Here is a 22,260-nt window from a genome sequence, read left to right as displayed (position 1 = left end):
ATGCATTGGATACTGATGACCAAAGACCAGAAGAGTTTTGAGATGATATAAAAAGCATAATACAGAAAGAGAGAGAGCAAAAGGCCACTAAGAAGACAAGAAAGAAGGAAAAGACCAAAATAGTATCAAAAGAGACTCTGTAACTTGCTCTCCAGCAAAGAGGTCCTAAAGCAAATAGAAGAAATGAGGAAATAAAAGAGCTTAACAGAAAAATTCAAAAGGCAGATCAATAAGACAGTGTCAAGTATTATAATGAAATGTGCAAAGACCTGGAGTTAGGAAACCAAAAGGCAAGAACATGCTAAGCATTTCTTAAACTGAAAAAACTGAAGAAAAGCTTCAAACTTCAACTTGAAAAATTGATGGATTCTATGGCCAAAATATGAAATGATGCACAAAGCATGAATATAAGACAGAAGGAATACACAAAGTCACTGTCACAAAAAGAAATGAGTGATGATTAGCCATTTCAAGAGATAACGTGTGATCAAGTGTCAATGATGCTGAAGGAAGCAGTCCAAGGTGCACTAAAGCACTGATAGAGAGCAAGGCTCTGGGAACTCATGGAATACAAACTGAAATCTTTCAACAAACTGAGAAGGCACGCTCTCATCTATGCCAAGAACTTTGGAAGATAGCTACCTTTCCAAATGATTGTCCCCATTCCAACGAGAAGTGACCCAACAGAATGCAGAAATCACCAGACAGTAAATATCACATGCAAATAAAGTCTTACTAATTTAAAAATGGCTGAAACAGTGCATTCACAGGGAATTGCCAATGACTGAACCAGATTAAGATGAAGACAAGAAACAAGGAATACCATTATTGACTTCAGGTGGATTGTGCCTGAGAGCAGCGGATACCAGAAAGATGTTTATCTGTGCTTTATTGACTAAGCAAAGGATTTCTACTGTGTACATCATGACAAGCTGTGGACAACATTTTGGAGAATGAGTATTTTAGAACACTTAATTTTTCAAATGAGGCACCTATATACATACCAAGATGTAGTTGTTTGAACAGAACATGGGAACACTCAATGATTTCATATTAGGGAAGATGTGTGTCAGGATTGTATTCTTTCATCATACTTATTCAATCTGTATGCTGAGCAAATAATCCTAGAAACTGTACTATATGAAGAAGAATTGGGCATCAGGATTGGAGGAAGACTCATTAGCTACCTGTGAGATGCAGATGATACAACCTTGTTTTGCTGAAAGCAACAAGGATTTAAAATACTTACTGATAAAGATGGCTTGCACCTCAATGTAATGAAAACAAAAATCCTTACTGCTGGACCAATAAATAACATCATCATAAATGAGAAAAGAAGTTTAGAAACCTCTACTTTGCTTGGATCCACTGTGAACACTCATGGAAGCAACAGCCAACAAATCAAACCCAAGCCATGATATTTTCAGTTGTTTAATATACATGTGAAAGCTGGACAATAAATAAAGAATACAGTAGAAGAGTTGATGCATGTAAGTTGCATTATAGAAGAATATTAAAATACCAACGACTGCTAGAAGAATAAACAAATCTGTGTTGGAAGAATACTCCTTAGAAGTTAGGACATATTATACTCATCCTTTGGGCACATTATCAGAATGGACTAATCCCTGGAGAAGGAGGTCATGTTAATTAAAGTGGAGGGTCAGTGAATAAAGGAAGACCCTCAGCAAGAAGAATGGCACAGTGACAGGAGCAATGGGCTTATGGTGCAGGACTGGGCAAACTGGTCAGGGCTTGGTTCTGTTTTGCATAAGGTAGCCATGAGTCAGAACCTGACAACAACAACAACAGTAATATCTATTTACACTTTGCTGTGTCTTTAAGATTAAGTGTTGTTAAATGCTGTCCAGTTGATTTCAACTCACGGTAACTCTTAGAGGTTTTCTGAGACTTTAAATCTTCAAAGGAGCAGAAAGCCTCATCTGTCTCCCATGGAGTGGTTGGCAGACTTGAACCTCATTCAAACATAGATCATACATGTTTGAATGTTAAAAAACTTCTTGAGTGTTTACAAAATCTTAATAACATTGACATGCTAACTAAACAACTTGCATTGCATTTACATTTTTGTTTTCTTATTGATGTTATATTCATCCATTCATTCTTTTTGCGGTGGTGGCATTGTATGCTATGGAGTCAGTTCTGTCTCATATGGACCCTGTGTAGGGTTTCTGAGGCTACAGACCTTTACAGGAGCGGAAAACCTTATGTGTCTCCTGCAGAGAGAGAGTCTGGTTGATTCTATCTGCTGACCTTGCGGTTAACAACCCAAGTTGTAAACCAGAATGCTACCAACACTCCTTATTCCTATTTTTATTATTCTACTATTGATCATTTACTATGATTTAGACCAGACCATTGCAACATAATCAGGAAAAATGCTTCAAGAAAAACTGAAACATTATAAGCAGTGTAATGACATAGCTTCTTCATGAAAACAAGTTATTGAACATATATTATGTGGCAGAAAAGATATTTAATACTGAAAAGTAGCTTTCACAAATAAGGTTACTCTTGATATGTTGTAGTTATATACCGTGGAGTCAGTTTCGACCCATAGTGACCCTGTACAAGGTTTCTGAGGCTGCAAATCTTTACAGGAACAGAAAGCCTCATCTTTCTCCTGTGGAACAGCTGGTAGTTTCGAACTGCTGACCCTAAGGTTAGCAGCCTGATTCGTAACCAGTATGCTACCAGAGTTCTTGATATGAGGAGCCTTCAAAAGTTCATGAAAAATTGAATTAAAAAATTGTTGTTGTTAAGTGCCGTTGAGTCAGTTCAAATTAAAAGATACTGAAATTTGTTTTTGAAGCCCCCATGTATAAGTGACAGAGGAGCATTGGGTTGGAAGAGGACCATGATGAGGAGTCAAGCCGGAACTAATGATGGCTTAAAATTGGCAATGGGTTTATAGATGCATTAGAGTAGATTGTACTACAGCCTTCAACATGCATTGCCCCTCAATGTAAATAAAACATAAATCCTCATAACTGAACCAATAAATTGTTGTTGTTGTTGTTGTTAAGTGTCATTGAGTCAATTCCATCGCATAGTGACCATTTACGGAATATCCAAGGAGTAGCTGTTGGTTTTGAATTGTTGTCCAGGTGGTTCAAACCAAATTTGCAGACCAGTGTTTTATCCTACAGCACCACACCAGGACTACTAATCAATATATTGCATCATGACAAGTGTAGAAAAAATTTAAGTTGACAAAGGCTTAGTTTGCTTGGACCCATAGTCAATGCTCAATGAAGCAGCAGTCAAGAAATCAAATGGCATATTGCATTAGACAAACCTGTAAAAGACCTCATTAAAGTATTAAAAAACCAAGATGTCAGTTTGAAGACTAAGGTGCACCTGATCCAAGATAACAGTGTTCTCATGCATAAGAAAGTTGGACAGTGAATAAGAAAGACTGTATAAGATTTGATGCATTTGAATTATGGTGTTTGTGAAAAATATTAAAAGCACCATGGACTGTCAAAAGAACAAACAAATATTTCTTGGAAGAAGCAGAGATAAAATGCTCCTTGGAAGTAAAGATGGTGAGACTTCAAGTCTTATATTTTGGACATGTTGTCAGGAGGGAACAGTCCCTGGAGAAGAACAGCAAGCTTGAACAAAGAAAAGGGTCAAGAAAAAGAGGAAGACCCACAACAAGATGGACTGACACAGTGGCAGTAACAATGGGCTCAAGCATAACAAGTGTGAGGATGGTGCAGGATTAGGTGATGTTTTGTTCTGTTGTGCTATGATGGCACCTAGCAACAACAACAACAAAGACTGCACTTTGTGTCATTTGGATATAGAAGCAACAAACAGTGGAAGCTGGAAGAATACACTGTGGATTCTCATAGGGTGATTCGTTGTTGTTTTTAAATGCTGTTGAGTTGGTTCCAATTCATAGCGACCCTGAGTTGTGGCTGTGTTGAGCTGACTTTGTAATTAGGAATCCAGTGTTTACCTTACAGTGCCACACCAGAATTCCCATATGATGACTAGGTGCAAAGATATATAATAATAATAATAATAATAATAATAATACCACATGGCCATTGAGGCTATTCTGATTCATAGCGACCCAATATAGGGCTTCTGAGATTAAATTTCTACAGAAGCAGCAGCCTCATCTTTCTCCCACTGGGCAGCTGGTGGATTTGAACTGGGCATTTGAAGCAGTCCAACACTTACCCCACAACACCATAAGGCTCCTTAGATATAGAATATTGTTGATGTTATTGTTGTTGCTGTTAAGTGCCATTGAGTTGCTTCCAACTCATAATGACATGGTTTCCAAGCATCACAGCTACTGGGTTTGAACTTCCACCCTTGTGGTTCCCAGCTGATCCTACAGTACCACACCTAGAGTCCAGATATAGAATTGTTATTGTTAAGTGCTGTTGAATCAGTTCTGACTCATAGCAACCCTGTATAGGGTTTCCATGACTTCTAAATCTTCATGGGAGCAGAAAACTGCCATTTTTTTCCTGCGGAGCAACTGGCAGACTGAATTTGCCGACCTTGCACAGTCCAGTGTTTATTGTATGGAGCCAGCTCACTCCCAGATTATATAACTATTGTTGCTGTTACTGTTAAATGCCATCGAGTAGGGCCTGACTCATAGCGACCCTGGATAGGGTTTCCAAGGAGCAGCTGGTGGGCTTAAACTACCTAATTGCTACTGTATTGGACAGTGTAACTCTATAAGGTAAAGGAAGACAGTGGAGAATCCAGGTAGGCTTAGTGGCTCAGCAGTAGGTTACTCTGTTAGTTGTCATAGAGTTGGTTTCAACTCAAGGCTACATTATAACAGAATACAGTGTTGCCTGGTTCTGCACTGTTTCGATTTTTGGTTCCATTGTTCCAGCTATTATATGATTCCATCTCACTGAAAGGTTTCCTCGTTTCCCTTGGCCTTCTTCATTACCAAAAATGACAATCTTTTTCTAGTGATTTCTCTTTCCTTATGACATGTCTATAGTAAGCAAGATGAAGGCTTGTCATCCTCTCTTGTAAGGAACATTCCACTTGTGTTTCTTCTAAGACTGATATGTTTATTCTTCTAGCCGTTCATGTTGTTGTTGTTATGTGCCATGGAGTCAGTTCTGACTCATAGCGACCCTGTACAGGGTTTCCGAGGCTGTAAATCTTTACGGGAGCAGAAAGCCTCATCTTTCTCCCACAAAACAGCTGGTAGTTTTGAACTGCTGACCTTGTTGTTCACAGCCCGATTCATAACCACTACACTACCAGAGTTCCTTAACTTAACATTAGGGAGACATAAAGTTATCTACTGATGCTAATACACAAGACCTCCCCAAGTCTTTACTCAAACTATGGAATCACTTCTACAGAGAATCAAACCTTTGGACCAAGTTTCTCAGATCTACACTTGCTAGATACACACTTGTGCATCTGGGGAAAAGCTGTGTTGATTTTATACACTGTCAGATGTTACTAGGTCAATCCAGTGAACTGTGTAGTCTTTAGAGTTAATGATCACACACACTACTCAAGTGGTATCCAATTGTACATTCTCAACAAAGAAAAGGCATTTTATAAAGGTTATGCATAGCTTGACATGGTTCAAAACAGAAAGCAGCAGCAATTATTTTAAACAATGATCACCAAAAAGCAGTCCATGGTGTATTCAATATTCTTCACCAATACCACAGTGTAAATGCTTCACATTTTCTTCTGTCTTCTGTTTTCATTGTCCCGCTTTCACATGGTTATGAGGCAGTTGAAAAGATCATGGCTTGGGTCAGCTGTACTTTTGTCATCAAAGAAATAGGCTGTAGATGTCACATTGTAGTGGATGGAGGAAAAAAAGAATTTGATTAAACTTGAGTGGCTCTGTATAGAACAGATATTTCCCACATCAAGAACATGGCACATAGAACTGTACAAATTGATATGCCAGGCATGCAGATCGAGATTTGTATGTAGGAAAAATTCATATTTATTGTTATTTCTGTACTTTGTCTCTGGGTTTAGAGTCCTTGAGAGGTGAAGCGAGTTTGTACTTGACTGCTAACCAAAAAATTAGCAGTTTGAACTCACCTAATAGGAGTATCAGGGCAGAAAAATGTGGTAGACTGCTTGCACAAACTCTGAAGCCTACAAAACTGTATGGAGCAGTCTGCGATTGTACCACGAGGCATCAGCAGGAGTCAGAATTGATGTGGGGGCAGTGGGAGTCTCCTCAGCTTTTCATCACCTCCCTAGACTTTAAGGAGCTCTGTTGCTGTAGTAGTGAAACACTGAGTTGCTAACAGAAAGGTCAGTGATTTGAGCCCCAGAGCCGTCTGTGACAATCTGCTTCCATAAAGATCACAGCCCTGGAAACCTTACGAGGCAGTTATACTCTGTCTTGTCGAGTTGCTAGGAGTTGGATTCCACAGCAACAGGTTTGGTGTGATTACAGTTTAGTGGTGAAACCGTTAAGCCCTCCGTTACTAACTAAAAGGTCAGCAGTTTCAACCCACCAGCTGCTTCATGGAATAAAGAATTGGCAATCTGCTTATAAAAACAAAACTTAGTACAGTGCATTTACGAAAGTACCTTGTTTTGGAAGGGCATGGTTAAAAATAACGTATTATGTGTGTTATATGTGTAAATATACATTCCAACCTTGGCAGTCCTGTGGGGCAGTAATGATTCCTTTATGAATCATAATCAACTTCACATCATAGAGCAGCAACAGTAAAACTAAGGATTCTTGTGTGACCTTCACATGGGGCAGAGATCACTTTAGTTTAATGTAGTTGTAAGTAATAGGAGTCCTGGTGTGGTGCTGTGGGTTAATGCTCCAGACTGCAAAGCCATTTGAACTTCAAGGTTGGCAGTTCTAGCTCACCAGCTGCTATTCAGAAATCCTATACAGGGTCATTATGGGTCAGAACCGACTTGATGGCAACTTAACAACAGCAACAACAAGTAACTAATATGATGTAAGTTGCCACTCATTGAAATCTGCTCCTCAGCAACTAGCAACAACTACAAAGTTAAAATTGTGGACAATAGTTGTTGTTATGTGCTGTGGGCAATAGTAGTTAAGAATGATTATAGTAGTTAAGAGATTGGCTTTAGTTTAAATTTCTCTTCTCCTACATAGTAACATAAGGAGCTCTGGTAGCGTAGTGGTTACGAATCGGGCTGCAAACAGAAAGGTCAGCAGTTCGAAACTACCAGGTGTTCCGTGGGAGAAGGATGAGGCTTTCTGCTCCCGTAAAGATTTACAGCCTCAGAAACCCTGTACAGGGTCGCTATGAGTCGGAACTGACTCCACAGCATGTAACAACTACAACAACACAGTAACATAACAACCCCAGTAAGCTGTTTTATTTCTCTGTGTCAGTTGAGCAGTGTTTTTGTTGTTGCTATGTGCCATATAGTGAATTCTGACTCATAGCAACTCTATGTGCAGTTTCTAGGGAGCAACTGGTAGGTTTGAACCACCAGCATTGTGATTAGCAGTCTAGTGCAATCCTACAGTGCCACACCAAGACTCCCAACCCCAGGTAAACAGAGAACTGTTTTAAATGTGAATTAAATTAGTTACTTAGTGCATCGCCTTGAACATAGTGAATAACCAGTGATTGCTACTATAGTTAAAACATGGATGATCCTGGAGGACCTTATGCTGAATAAAATTAATCAATCACTAAAGGGCAAATCTTATATCAGATCACTATGAGCAGTAGACTCCACAGCCATGAGGCAAGAAGAACTAGATCATGTCTGGCTACTACAGCCATCTGCTCTGAAAGAGACCACATTAGAAGTTTTTGGATAGAGAAGGTAAAGAAAATGTGGAACACAACTCAAAATCATAAAGAATAGAAAGCTTACTGGTCTGAAACTGACATCACTCCTGTGGCTCAATTTTCAGAAAAACAGTAGATAGAAAAGTGGGGGAGTGGAGATACACGATGCTAGTGATTTATCACACCACGGAATGTCCAACCATCCAAAATCAAAAGGGCAGTATTTACCCAAGGACAAAATTCAGAAGGGTTGGGAAAGAAAGAGGAATGAAATTAAGAGACCTAAGGAAGGAAAGAAATAAGAGATGTCACATTAAAGGATTCAATTTACTGAGCTGAAACAAAGTGTAGGATTTGTTGAATGTAAACCTAATGATCCACTCTATAAACCTTCACTCAAGTCACAATAAAAAGTGTTTTGAAAAAGTAACATGGAGAAATCCTTTGTTTGAAAATATTCTAAAACCTTAATTAAAAAAAAAAAAAAAGTCAATCTATGGATTGGCCTTATGAGCAGATGCACTCTTAGAATTGTTGTTAAGTGCCTTTGAATCGGTTCTGACACATAGCGACCCTGTATAAGGTTTCTGAGGAGCAGCTGGTGAGTTTGAACTGCCAACTTTGTGGCTCACAATCCAGTGCTATAACAGGAGTCCACTCTGGCCCCATAATCTGCTACAATGTTTTGGGAACAGATGGCCAGGCATGTATTCCAAGGCTATTCTGTGCGGGTTCGACTTCCTAACCTTTTGTTAGATAACTGTTTGCTTAACAGTTTGCATCATCCAAGGAATCCAAAGTGAGTACTATTCTTACACAACTCTCTTGTTTCAAAATAGATGGCATGTTTTTCCAACCCTTAATTACCTATTACTTTCTTAAGAAGTATTCTACCCTCATCTGGTCACATATGAGGCTGTCTCACAGGTTGGCATTCCGAAAGGAGAATCATGGAAACCTCTCAGTTCTCTGCCTTGGGTAGTAAAACACTTTCACAGCATCTACAGTGTAACATGGACTTGCTTTAGTTATATTATACGACTATCCAATTAAAAAGGATTGAAAGTTAAATATTTGATTAAAAATACATTTTTTCATGTCTGTGGAACTCTAAAAATTCAAAAATACAAAAAGGGACAATCTTCTCTCTCTTATTTATTTTAACAGCAATTCCTGAGTTTGTAACACAAGTGAATGTCGCCTTGGAAGCCTTAAGCAAGAACTTGATGGATGTGTTTGATGACAACCAATTTGTGGACATCTCAAAAAAGATCTATGATACAATTCATGATATCAGATGTTCAGTCATGATGATTAGGGTAAGTTTGCTTTACCTTCCTTTGAATTACTACAACTCTCATCACCATCTGGAACATCTGGGATGATGGTAAGAAATCTTTTATTTCTGTGCTCTAATGTCTATGCTGAAATCCATTAGAACTTTAGAAATTCACATGCACCCCCAAAGGAAGATCTATCACAAACAACACTGTCACTTACGTATTTGGTTATAACTTACATAAATGAGTACATTTAACCGTTGTACGTGGAGGATTTACTAAGGTTTCACATATTCTGATCAGAAGCCAAAGGAAAATACCTGAAGTACTATGCTGGGGTTTTTGTTTTTTGCCTGAACAATGAAGAAACTTTCTCATCACTTTATTGAAATTACTAGAAAGTGGTGCTTGAAACAAATGATCTCTATAGCCAAACCCTCTCACCCTAGATCATAAAATCACAGAGTGTTCTGCAAGAATTCTTACCTGTAGCTGCTATTAACCAGTTTAGAAACACTTGAACTATTCCAGTTTTGAAATTGTTTATTTGAGGGAGTATGTGTTTCATACCTAAAGGTGGGAATGAGCAGTTTGCTGTGGAGCACACAGCAAACACAGTGACTACTGTTAGCTATTTTGTATGCAAATGTTAGTATGGAGTATTTTGTTTTTTAAATATCATATGCTGTTATTCTTGTTAAGTGTCATCGATTCAGTTCCTACTCATAATGACCCTGTATAGTTGTTGAGGAACTGATGGTGTGGTTCAAGTTGACCTTGTTACCCAGTGCTTTTCCTACTGTGTCACATCAGGACTCCAAATGTCATATAAATCAATTGAAATCCTTCAGAAAATGTACATGTGAAAGATACCTTATTTTAGGTTGGGCTTACCCGGAGGCAGATTCTAAGGTAAGAACTTTTTTAAAAAAGAACCAGTACTCTGTTTAGGAGAAAATGAGGCAGAGAAAGTAAAACAATGAGGGGAAGAAAACCATCGCAAGCATCCTGCTAAAGATTTCTTGAGATTCTTTAGAACATGTCTCAGAATTTTCTCACCTGAAAGAATGAAAACTGGATATATACATACCTGCTCACCCTCTATATCCCCAAAGGTGGCACCTAAACCTTATGCCTAACGCCAAGCAGATTCTGTGGAAAGAAAGCAGCTTTGAGGTAGAGTTTCAGGTGTGAATGTGGTGGTGGGGGTTGTGCGTAGTCAAGTTAATTCTGACTCATAACAAAAGGAGCGCTGGTAGCGTAGTGATTACGAATCGGGCTGCGAACCTTACGATCAGCAGTTTGAAACTACCAGCTGTTAGTTTCTACCAGGCTTTCTGCTCCAGTAAAGATTTACAGCCTCTGAAACCTTGTACAGGGTCGCTATGGGTCGGAATCGACTCCACAGCACCTAACAACAGCAACAGAGTGGCGGGCGGATTCGACCTACGGAGCTTGCGGTTAACAGCTCAATATCTGGAGTTTAATTTGAGTCTCTGGATTAACATTTAGTAAGATGTTACTATAGAAAAGGAAATGATGAAGAAATAAGGGTAGAACCTATGTAGTCTTCGGCAGGCATGAGTGTCATAAATAGATGATGCTAAGGAATATGGAAATCTAGAGTCATTTGGGGCCTTGCAAGGGAAAGGCTCAAGAGAAGTCAGGGCCCTATCCAGGCAGATCATATTTATAAGAGAAGTTGTAAGACCAGAGGCAACAATGTATAGGATATAGCACATCAAGATTTGAGAAAACCTGAAAGCGAGCCACTTATACATATAAAAAAGGAACCAAACAATTTATACTGGCAAGCAGCCTGCACTTATCAGCTCATATGTGATTGGGAATTGTGTGACTGGTCCAATTATATGCCTGAACATTAAAGAACTTTTATCAGATATATTCTTCTCTTTTCAAAGTGCTTTATACCTTGTTGTTGTTGTTATTAGCTGCCATCAAGTCACTTCAATTAATGGTGACCCATTGCAGGATAATGTGCTGGTCCACAAGGTCAGTTTGAGCTTCAAGGTCAGCAGTTTAAATCCACCAGTTGCTCCTCAGAAACCCTGTATGGGTCACTATGAGTTGGAACTGACTCAACGGCACATACAACAACAATAATGTATATAACAAAATGAAACCTTACCTGATCCTGCACTGTCTTCATCACCATTGGTATGTTTGAGCCCATCATTGAATCCATTGTGTCAGTCCATCTCATTGGGCATTTTCCTTGACTTTGATAGGTCTCCATATTACCAAACATGATGTCCTTCTTCAGTTGTTAGTTGTTTTTCATGATGTGTTCAAAGTGAGTTGAAGTCTTCAGACAAACTCATTTTTTGGAAGTAGGTCACAAGACCTTTTTCTTAGTCTGCCTTTGTCTGGAATTTCTATTGACATGGTTCCACCGTGTTTAATTCTAATGGCATTTGAAATTTGAGTGTCATTGTATCCAGCATATAGACATAGAAACATGCAAAATGCAAAACTAGATTATGGCCACATGTCTCTATGCGTCTGTCTTCCTCACTTGTCTGTCAGTTTTTATCTAACCACCCACAGCCATCAAGTTGATTATGCCTCATGTTGTTGTGTGCCATCCAGTCTGTTCCGACTCAGAGACCCTGAATAGGGTTTCCAAGACTCTCAATCTCTATGGGAGAAGAAAGCCTCATTATTATCTATTGGAGTGATTAGTGGGTTCAAACTGCCAAACCTGTGTTTAACAGCCCAATGAATAACTCACTACTCTTAGCAGCCCAGTTTAGAGTTTCTAAGATTGTAAATATTTATAGGAGCAGACAGCCTTGTCTTCCTCCCAATGAGCACCTTGTGGGTTTGAACTGCCAACCTTGCAGTAGCAGCCCAAAGCCTAACCCGCCGTACCACCAGGACTGTCTACCTGTATATGTGGTGAGCTAGTAATACAGCCGCTCCTGGCAACCAACTCTATTAATAACCCAAACCTGGGAAGTTTTAAGAGGGCTTCAAAAAGTTCATGGAAAAGTGGAATTCAAAGATAAGGAGATATTTTCAAGAACTTTTTGTAGTCCAATAATAGGTAGATCAATGAGAAACACATTGTAAAAATATGAAGAAGAAACAAGACCTTCAGAAAATACCTCTACAGGCGAGCCCTGTACGTTCATGTTCTTGGATAGATATTTGAAAAGATAAATCAGTGAAACAGTATAGGGGAACCAAAGTAAGGATTGTGTACTTTTTCCTATTAAAGTAATCTAATGATGAAAAAAAATCTTACACTCTCTCCCAGTTGGACATTGTAGTACTTAAACATTTTAAAAACTTACTTCTTATCAGGAAGACTTCCAGCAAATTAAATTATCTTATCATTATTTTTCATATTATTCATATTCAGCAGGCATCTTTAGTGCAGGAAAGCAATTTATTGTAATTATTAATAATCTTTGATGCCAGTAATGTTTTCCCTAATATCATGTCTTCTTCAAGGTAAATACTCAAATTTCTTTTAGCTTTTTCTGTTGGGAATCATTTAGTATTTTGTGATGTTCTCTAGTCCTTATTTAAGTTTTTAGCAAACTTCTCAAATAAAATTATTAAAAAGCATATGCTAATTAAAGTCTGCCCAATGTCAAATAAAGTAGAATTGTTCTTATACATTATCTCTATTAATATAGCCAACTGCTGTTAGCTCATTTCCCTCCTTTTAAACTTCATGACTGTTGAATAGACAATGACTCCCAAAGATTTATTTTAATCATTTAAGTCCTGTTGCTGACTATGTAGTCTTTCTCCATTTTAATTTGTTATGTTTGTTACTGGTCCTTGGTACTAATTCTATGTAGCATATATTTATAAATGACACATCCAATGTTTTGTCAGAGCACTTCTGAATTTGTTTGGGTCATGCCCAACACGGCATCAGTTAGCAACATGAGAAATAGATATTTAATTCCTTCAACCATATTGCCAGTGAAGTCATTTAGTCATCTCTGCTAGACGACTTCATTTAATGCCATTTATATGATCAGTTCTTAGAATTTAATGTGCCATCAAACTGAGAACATATCTGAGAGCAAATATTTTGAAAGAATATGTTTCAGCTTTTGAGATAGAGATACTCTCTCTTCAGTCACACTTTTATTGTCAAAAATATAAAACAAATAAAATCAGAGTTTTTGTTCATGAAACCAGGGAGGTCAGGCAGAAGCCCTTGATCCCTGTCCCTGTACCCCAAACACTTTGGCAGCCTTAACAGAGCCTCTATAGCCTTAAGGAACCCCGTGGAGGATGGTGCATAAACCTCTGGACTTAATTCTTAATCATACTTAAAATTGGAAATAGAAGTCTAACTCAAGTCCAAGAAAATGAAAGTCTGATTCTCTTTCTCTTTAAGGATTGTCATTCTATCAAAGAGGATAATAAAATTGATCATATATAATCTTCTCTTTACCAGGTCAAATTTAATGCTGACCAATACTCTGACCTTAGAACTGCAAAGCACTTGTTGTTTTCTTCAAAGTTTCTACACTGTGTCTAGGTTAAGGTGATCGGTTTATAATTGTAAAAGTTCAAGAAGGAAGAGCTATAATCTTGAGGATGTTTGTTAGCACTGTAGATTCCTAAAGCCCTTTGAATTTTCATGAGTGCTTATCAATATCCTTGAAACAGTAAAATACTAACTTAAGATCAGAGTTTGCTATTTTATAAATTGTTTATGTTAATATTTTTCAGTATTATAAATAAAGTTACAAGACTAAAACAAGACATATCTCCACTGAACTTGGTGTTGTTGTTGTTAAATGCTGTCAAGTTGGTTCTGACTCATAGCATGTGTATGGTTTCCAAGGAACAGCTGGTGGGTTTGAACTGCTGACCTTGTGGTTCATAGTCCAGTGCTGATCCTACAGTGCCACACCAGGAGTGTAAATAAATGAAATTTTAGAATCCCATTTATACAACCTAAGAGAATTAAAGCTATCAAATACTTTCATGTGTTTTGTGATTCATATCTCTGTTGAAATTCTGAATTGAGTCCATAGTGTATAATGATTAAAACTGAAATCCATAAGATTAAATAACAAATCTTACTAAACATCAATTTCCTGCTTTGTAAAATAAAATTACTTACTTCAAAAGATGCTCCTACTATAATGACAAAAATGAGCTCATGGGAAAAAAATGCTTGATAAACTGAAGTCTTTTATAAATATGTTACTACTATTGTTGGTTGGCAGTTCAGATCTATCAGCCACTCCATGGGAGAGATGAGGCTTCTGTATGTGTAAAGATTTACAGTCTCTGAACCCCACATAGGATTCCTAAAGTCAGAATTACCTCAGTGATACATGTTTGGCTTGGTTTGATTACTACCCCTGGTTAATGAGTTATTGTTAAGTGCTGTGGAGTTAGTTCTGACTCATAGAGACTCTGTATAGGGTTTCCGAGGCTGTAAATCTTAGCAGAAACAGAAAGTCTCATCTTTCTCCTGTCGAGTGGTTGGTGGGCTTAAACCTCAGGCCTTGTGGCCCGCAGTCCAGTGCTTATCGTATGGAGACCCCACTCTCCCAGTTAATTAGTACTTACTGATAGTACAGTAAGGAGCTCTGGTAGCACTGTGGCTAAGCACTTGATTGCTAAATGAAAGGTCAGCTATTTGAATACACCAGCTGCTCTGCAAGAGAAAAATGTGACAATCTGCTTCTGCAAAGCCTTGGAAACCCTATGGAGCAGGTCTGCAGTGTTCTATAGGGCACTATGAGTGGGGAATGACTCAGCAACAGGCTTAATACAACATTACATACTGTAGTGTGTGCTTTTTTTTTTTTTTTCTTTGATTATTTTTGGTTTTTTAACTTTTTAAAAAAAAAAATGCTTGTACCAACAACATAAAGGTCAGAGTCCAAAACAAATAAATATTTTCTTCTCAAGATATTCTTTGTATAAGAGAATAGCTATGCTTTTTCAGCAAGGAGTATATGAATTTTAGGCTTTTTTAATGAAAACTGTGTTTAAGTCCAGATGAGTTTAAACTAGTTCTATTGTTGTTGCTGTTCAGCGCTGTGGAGTCATTTCCAGCTCATAGCAACACTGTATAGGGTTTCTCCAAGGAGTGGCTTGTGGGTTTGAAAGATCAACCTTGTGCTTAGTAGTCCAGTGCTTATCCTACAGCACCACACTAATACTATATTGTTGATGTTGTTGTTAGGTGCCATCAAATTGGTACCAACTCAAAGCGACCTTACGCACAACAAAATGAAACACTGCCCTGTCCTGAGCTAACCTTACAATCATTGCTGGGGCCACTATGCCAATTAATACTATAATTGTGACATAATAGATGCAGGGAGGCTCAAAGCTTCAATAACCATCCTTTTTGTCATTATTATTGTTTTTAAGTTCCATCAAGTTTGTTCCTACTCATAGCGACCCTATGAAGAGTTTCTGAGGAGTGGCTGGTGAGTTTGAACCGCTGATCTTGCAGTTCAAACAGACCTTTAAGTCCAGTGCATTATCCTGTAGTGCCATATGATAAATAAGGATCCCTAGTGGCACAGTGATTAAGTGCTTGTCTTCTAACTGAAAGTTGGGCAGTTAGAGCCCACTAGTCACAAGATGCTTCATGAGAGAAAGTGTGGCATTCTGCTTCCATAAATATTGTTTGTGTTGCTAGGTTCCCTGGAGTTGGTTCCAAGTCATAGTGATCTTATGTACAACAGAAAAAAAAAAAAAACCCACTACTCAGTCCTTTGCCATCCCCACAACTGTTGCTAGGTTTGAGCCCATTGTTACTTCCACTGTGGCAATCCATCTCACTGATGGTCTTCCTTTATTTGTTGTCCCTTTTATTTTCCAAATATGGTACCCTCCTCCAAGAACTCATCCTTCATGATAACATGTCCAAGGATCATTCTATATGTGTTTCTTTCAAGACGGATTTGTTTGTTCTTCTGGAATTACATAGTATTTTCATTATTCTTCACCAAAACCATAATTCAAATGCATCAATTGTTCTTTGTTCTTTGTTCTTCCTTATCCATTGGCCATCCTTCACATCAATATGAAATAATTGGAAATACATTGTAGTGGGTCAGATGCACCCTAGTCCTCAAAGTTGCATCTTTGCTTCCCCTCGCTCCCCAAGATTATGAGGTTTATTAGGGAAGTTAACAAGTTACAGCTCAGGATCAGAAATGTTCAGGATACAGTTCTTTGGTCTGAATCGCCTCTTTTCAGCTGTGTCCCAACCATGCTTTGCTCTAGTCCTCAGCCTCTAAGCCACATGGCCCCTTGGCCTCTTCCCAGTTCAGGCAATGTTACAAAGCTCTTTGAGTACTGCCATTAAATGCTCAAAGGGCACTCCGTTCAACCAGTAACCTCACCCCAAAAGTGCTGAACTCTAACTCTGTGGGTTGGCAAACTCAGCTCCCCTGAATATTCTCAGTTTTCTTATTCAGTTCACCTTTGTCCTGTAGACTCATGATTGCAATTGACTCAAAAATACTGGGTTGTTGTTGTTGTTATTAAATGTTGTTGAGTCAGTTCTGACTCATAACGACCTTCTATAGGGTTTCTGAAGAGCAGATGATGGGTTTGAAGTGCCGACCTTGTGGTTCAAAGTCCAGTGTTGATCTTTTGGCACCATACCAGGAGTTCAGTGGGATGGTAATGAACCATAAATACAAGAAACTTTTTTTTTTTTTTTTTAAGTGACTGCATAGTTGAATTGTAACAGTGTAACATGAGTATCCAGAAGAGAAATACACCCCCAAAAGAGGAAGAATCTGGTGAAATTCATTCTATAGCAGATATTCAGGACGTGATACTGTTATTGTGTGCCATTGAGTTGATTCCTATTCATGCAAACCTGGTATAGGGTTTCTGAGAACAACTGGTGGAGTTAACTGCTGACTTTGTGATTACTAACCTAGTGTTTATCTACAGTACCTGACATAGAAAAGCACATAGAAAATATACTTTCCTAAAGTCAAATATAAGAGTTTTCAGGGTTATCAGTAACATTTGAGTTTTCTTTGTGAGTTTTCTAACTTTATATTTTTAGGGAACAGGATATCACAAATAGAAGTTAATTTTGAGTAAAAAAATAGAAAGCATTTACATTAATGATTTCAATGACTTTTTAGACCTGGAATGCTATCCAATGCAGAATTTCAGCTTAGGAAGCTAGTTAAACTGCCCCTGCATCTGTTTTCTTAATTGAGATTGTTTATATGATGTCATGACTTCCCTGAACTTCTTTTATTTTCCTCTATAATTTCTTTTTCCTATAACCTCATACAAATTCTTAGATTTTTCTTTTTTTGCCTCTCAGTTTCTGGGCCAAGTTGCCATCTGTTTCTCTGATATCTAACACACACACTACTGAAGCAAAAGGTTCTGATGTTATTAGATGATCGTAACTAATGTAGACTGTATCTTATACAATTAGAATCTTATACAAAAGAATCTTATACAAAGAATCCTGTGGAACTTAGCTTGGAAAAGGTGTCATAATGGAAAGAATCGTTGTTGTTGTTGTTAAGTGTTTGTTGTTGTTGTTAGGTGCCATCGAATTGGTACTGACTCATGACAACCCTATGAACAACAGAACGAAATGCTGCCCGGTTCTGGGCCAACCTCACTACTGTTGCCACGCTTGTGCCCATTGATGTGCCACATTGCCAATCCATCTCGCTGGAGGTCTCCCTCTTTTTCTCTGACCCTCTATCTTACCAAACATGATATCCTTCTCCAGAAACTTGTCCCTCCTGATAACATATCTGAAGTATGGTAGATGAAGTTTGGCCATCCTGGCCTCCAAGGACCACTCTGACTATATTTCTTCCAACACAGATATGTTGATTCTTTTGGCAGCCCATGGCACTTTCAATATTCTACTCCAACACCATAACTCTAAAGCATCAATTATTCTATGGTCTTCCTTATTCACATGTATATGAGGTTATTGAAAATACAATGGCTTGGGTCAGGTATACCTTAGTCTTCAAGCTGACATCTTTGCTCTTCAACACTTTAAAAAGGTCTTATGCAGCAAATGTGCCTAATGTAAATCGTCATTTGATTTCTTGACTGCTGCTTCCATGAGTGTTGATAGTTCATCCAAGAAGAATGAAGTCCTTGACAACATCATTCTTTTCTCCATTGATAAGAATATTGTTTAATGGTCCAGTGGTGGGAATTTTTGTTTTCTTTACATTGAGATGCAATCCATACTGAAGGCTGTGCTCTTTGATATTCGTCAGTAAATATTTTAAGTCCTCTTCACTTTCAGCAAGCAAGGTTGTATCATCTGCATATCGCAGGTTGTTACTGAGTCTACCTCCCATCCTGATGCCGCTTTTTTCTTCATATAACCCAGCTTCTTGGATTATTTGTTCAGCATACAGGTCAAATCAGTAAAAGAATACAACCCTATCTCACACCTTTCTTAATTTTTAACCATTCCGTGTTCCCATGTTCTATTCGAACAACTACTTCTTGGTCCATGTACCAATTCCTCATGAGCACAATTAAGTGTTCAGGAATACCCATACTTTGCAATGTTGTCCAGAGCTTGTCATGGTCCACACAATTGAAAGCCTTTGCATAGTTTATAAAGCACAAGTAAACATCTTTCTGGTATTTTCTGCTTTCAGCCAAGATCCATCAGACATCAGCAATGATATCCCTCATTCCACAGCCTCTTCCTAATCCAGCTTGAACCTCTGGAAGTTCTCTGTCAATGTATGCTTACAGCAGTTTCTGTATTACTTTTAGTAAAACTTTACTCTCATGGGATATCAAAGAGATTTTCCGATGATTTCCGCATTCTGTTGGGTCACCTCTCTTTGGAATGGACACAAATATGGATCTCTTCCAATCTGTCATCCAGATGGTTGTCTTCCAAATTTCTAGGCATAAATGAGTGAGTGCCTTCAGTGCCGCCTAGCTTTCTTGAAATATTTCATTTTTTATTCCATCAAATCCTGGAGGCTTGTACTTTACCAATTCCTTCAATGCACCTTGACAATGATACCTTCAGTATCATTGGCTCTTGATTATATGCCACCTCTTGACACAGTTGAATATCAACCATTTCCTTTTGGTACAGTGACTCTATGTATTCCTTCCATCTTTTTTTTTTTTTAATGTTTTATTGTGAATTATGTGGGAGAACATTAGTTTTACATTCATCTTATCATATATAATTTCATTGCCATGGTTATAATCCCCACCATGCATCAATAGCCAACCAAAGAGTATACACTATAAGCCTACCCCCTGGTTGTCAGCACACAGCTCCTCTCCCTCTCTGTGTCTAAAGTCCCCAGCTGCTCCATCTTTCTACGTCATCATCTCTGCCTCCATGTCAGGCAAAACTGCTTCTCTGGGTAGGATCCCGTTCTCTGTTCTTCTTCCTTGATGGTCCTAGGGACCTCCACTCCTAGACTGAAAAACTTCCATCTTCTTTTGATGCTTTTTGCTTTATTCGGTAATTTGCCCAGAGGATCCTGCAATAATGAAAGATGAGGCTTGAATTTTTTCTTCAGTTTCCCCAGCTTGAGAAATGCTGAGCTTAGCGACCTTGGAAAGGGTTTCTGTGGCAGGTTTGAACTGCCGACCTTGTGGTTTGCAGTCCAGTGTTGATTCTACAGAGCCACACCAGGGATCCAGTGGAAATAACACTGTATTTAAAATTAGAAGAGATTGAGTTCAAATCTCAGCTCTATTTCCTATCACTTATGTTGCTATTTTGTATTAATTTCTTTACTGGAAGAGGAAATGGAAACATACTACTAAATTTCTATTTTCATTTGCCATTGCCTTTGAAAAGAAATATTAAAATACAACATTGAATTTTATCCTCTATAAACAGAAACAAAGTAAAAATGATCATACCCTGTTTCAGTTCAATATTTTTCTGAATAAGAAATTAAAATAAATAAAAAGTGTGAAAGTTGGAAAAGAAAATGTAAAACTGCCTTTGGTGTTGTTGTTGTTCTGTGTCGTAGAGTTGTTTCTGACCCATAGCGGCCCTGTACATGGTTTCCGAGGAGCAGCTGGTGAGCTTGAATGGCCAACCTTGTGGTTCAAAGGATTTTGCAGTCCAGCACATTAACCCACAGTGCCACACCAGGTTATTTACAGATAAAATGATAACTGCATTGAATTCCTCAAAAAAAATTTAAAAAGTACAAAAAAACCACACAGCATAATATCTTCACTGGCATCTCCCAGAATAAAATCACCCCTTCCTTTATTAGTGTCATGCTAGAAATGAAATCATCCCAAATATATGAGTGCTAGAATTGTCTACACTTCTATGTACCTTGGTCATTTGATCACCCATAGCTATTTCTGCTAACTTTCCAGTTGCCAGTCTATTGCCCCAAACTCCTTTCTCTACCTTCCTCAAAGATGTCCCATTTGGATGATAAATTTTGTGCTCACTTTACTTTTCCCGACCCTGACCACATGGATTGGGTCCCCATGGTGAATTACGTCCACCCACCGGGCAATGTTTCACAGTACCTGGGCACTAATGATCATAGCTCCTGTGTCATTAGAAAGTCGTTCCAACCCCAGGAAACACATTCACTCCATAGGACTAACTGGCATCAAATATTAACTGACTTTCTCCATGCTTTGCAGATCCTTTGTTGACTGTGGAGCATCTATTCAGGAACCATTTCATTTTTTTTTTTTTTAGACATACAAAGATTTTACCTCTTTTCATTTCTTAGTGTTAAGCAGATTTCCTGGATTTATGTCAGTCACTCTACTCATCACTCTCAAAGGCATCTTGCCAGGAGATCCCAGTTAAAACACTGCCCTTTTGGGAAGTCATATGACTCCTTTGCAACCTCAGAATCAGTTTGTTAGAAATTACCTACCAGGGAACTAAGGGAACTTACTACAGACATATAACAATGTAACCTTATCTTTATATGCAAATTTAAATCAAATATTGGTGGAAAGATTCTGCTGTGTAGTTTTTGCCGTTTCTTCTAAAATCCAAGAGTTTAAGATAAGGAAAAGCAGAACTGTCTACTGGCAAAAGTCAGTGAGAACTCAAGTCTCACGCTCTTGGCACAGTTAATGGCCCTCTTCATGTGTGTCCCATTTGAAGAGACTTTGACTAAAAGAAGAGAGGAGACTAGACTAACAAAGTCTATTGAGAAGCATGTCCATTAAGCTACAAAGCTCTGCTATTCAGTGATCTCTGTTATTCATGCTGGGAGATAGACGTTGGTCAATGCTTGAAGTCATTCTGGGAAGTGCTCTCTTACCAAAGGGTCCAAGTCACTGGACTGGCAGGAGAATACATGGTCCAAAAGGACTTTGATGCAGAATAGGTCTGTACTCAGAGAACTCTGCACAAGCACTGTTAGGAGGTTTGACTCAAAGTCCATTGAGAATAAGAGAAATGGCTAGAATTGTGAACAGTGGAATAAAAGGAGCCTTACTTGTGAGATCTTAAGAGTAGTTTGTTGTTTTTAAGCTAATTATCAAATGATTTATGATGCTGAGTATCATCTAGTCAGCTCCAACACATAGCGATCCCAGATAGGGTTGCTGAGGAGCAGTTTGTGGGCTTGTACTGATGACCTTGAGACGAGCAATCCACTGCTTATCCTACAGTGTCATACCAGAACTTTATATTAGTCATTAACGAGAATCAGTTAATAATATATGTTGGTGCAGTGGATTAAGCTTTGGGCTGCAAACCAAAAGACCAGTTGTTTTAACCCAATAACCACCCCACCGGAGAAAGTGGAGACAGTTTGCATCTGTAAAGATTTACATACAGACTCAGAAACTCTGGTAAGCAGTTCTATTTTCTCTGACAGAATCACTGTGAATCAAAATCTATTTTCTAGCAATGGTGATATAGTTAAAAAAAATCAAAGTCCATTTTCCTTAAGTTGATTCCAACTTTTATTATGCGTATGAAACCCAATAATATATTTGTTATTATTTAGGACAAAAAAAAATCAGATTTTTCCTTAAATATTTTAATGTTGTTTTTGTTAGGTGCCATCGACTTGGTACTGACTCATAGTGACCTTATGCACAGCAGAATGGAACACTGCCCAATCCTGGGCCGACCTCACTACTGTTTCCACACTTGAGTCCATTGATGCTGCCATTTGGCCAATTCATCTCATTGGGGGTCTCCTCTTTTTCTCTGACCCTCC

General features: G+C 38.3%; 1 protein-coding gene across 1 annotated transcript in view; it reads left to right on the top strand.

The window, feature by feature from the left end:
* Positions 1-22,260, top strand: part of CTNNA3 (catenin (cadherin-associated protein), alpha 3) — a 2,468,838-nt gene that overhangs the window by 1,887,136 nt on the left and 559,442 nt on the right. The window contains exon 12 of the mRNA XM_006835815.1: positions 8,961-9,112. Coding sequence (XP_006835878.1) covers positions 8,961-9,112 — 152 coding nt within the window. The remainder of the gene's footprint in view (positions 1-8,960; positions 9,113-22,260) is intronic.

The sequence above is a fragment of the Chrysochloris asiatica genome, unplaced genomic scaffold, assembly GCF_000296735.1.
Source record: "Chrysochloris asiatica unplaced genomic scaffold, ChrAsi1.0 scaffold00020, whole genome shotgun sequence".
NCBI lineage: Eukaryota > Metazoa > Chordata > Mammalia > Afrosoricida > Chrysochloridae > Chrysochloris > Chrysochloris asiatica.
The sequence above is the reverse complement of the archived record's forward strand: the minus strand, read 5'-3'. Positions and strand labels throughout refer to the sequence as shown.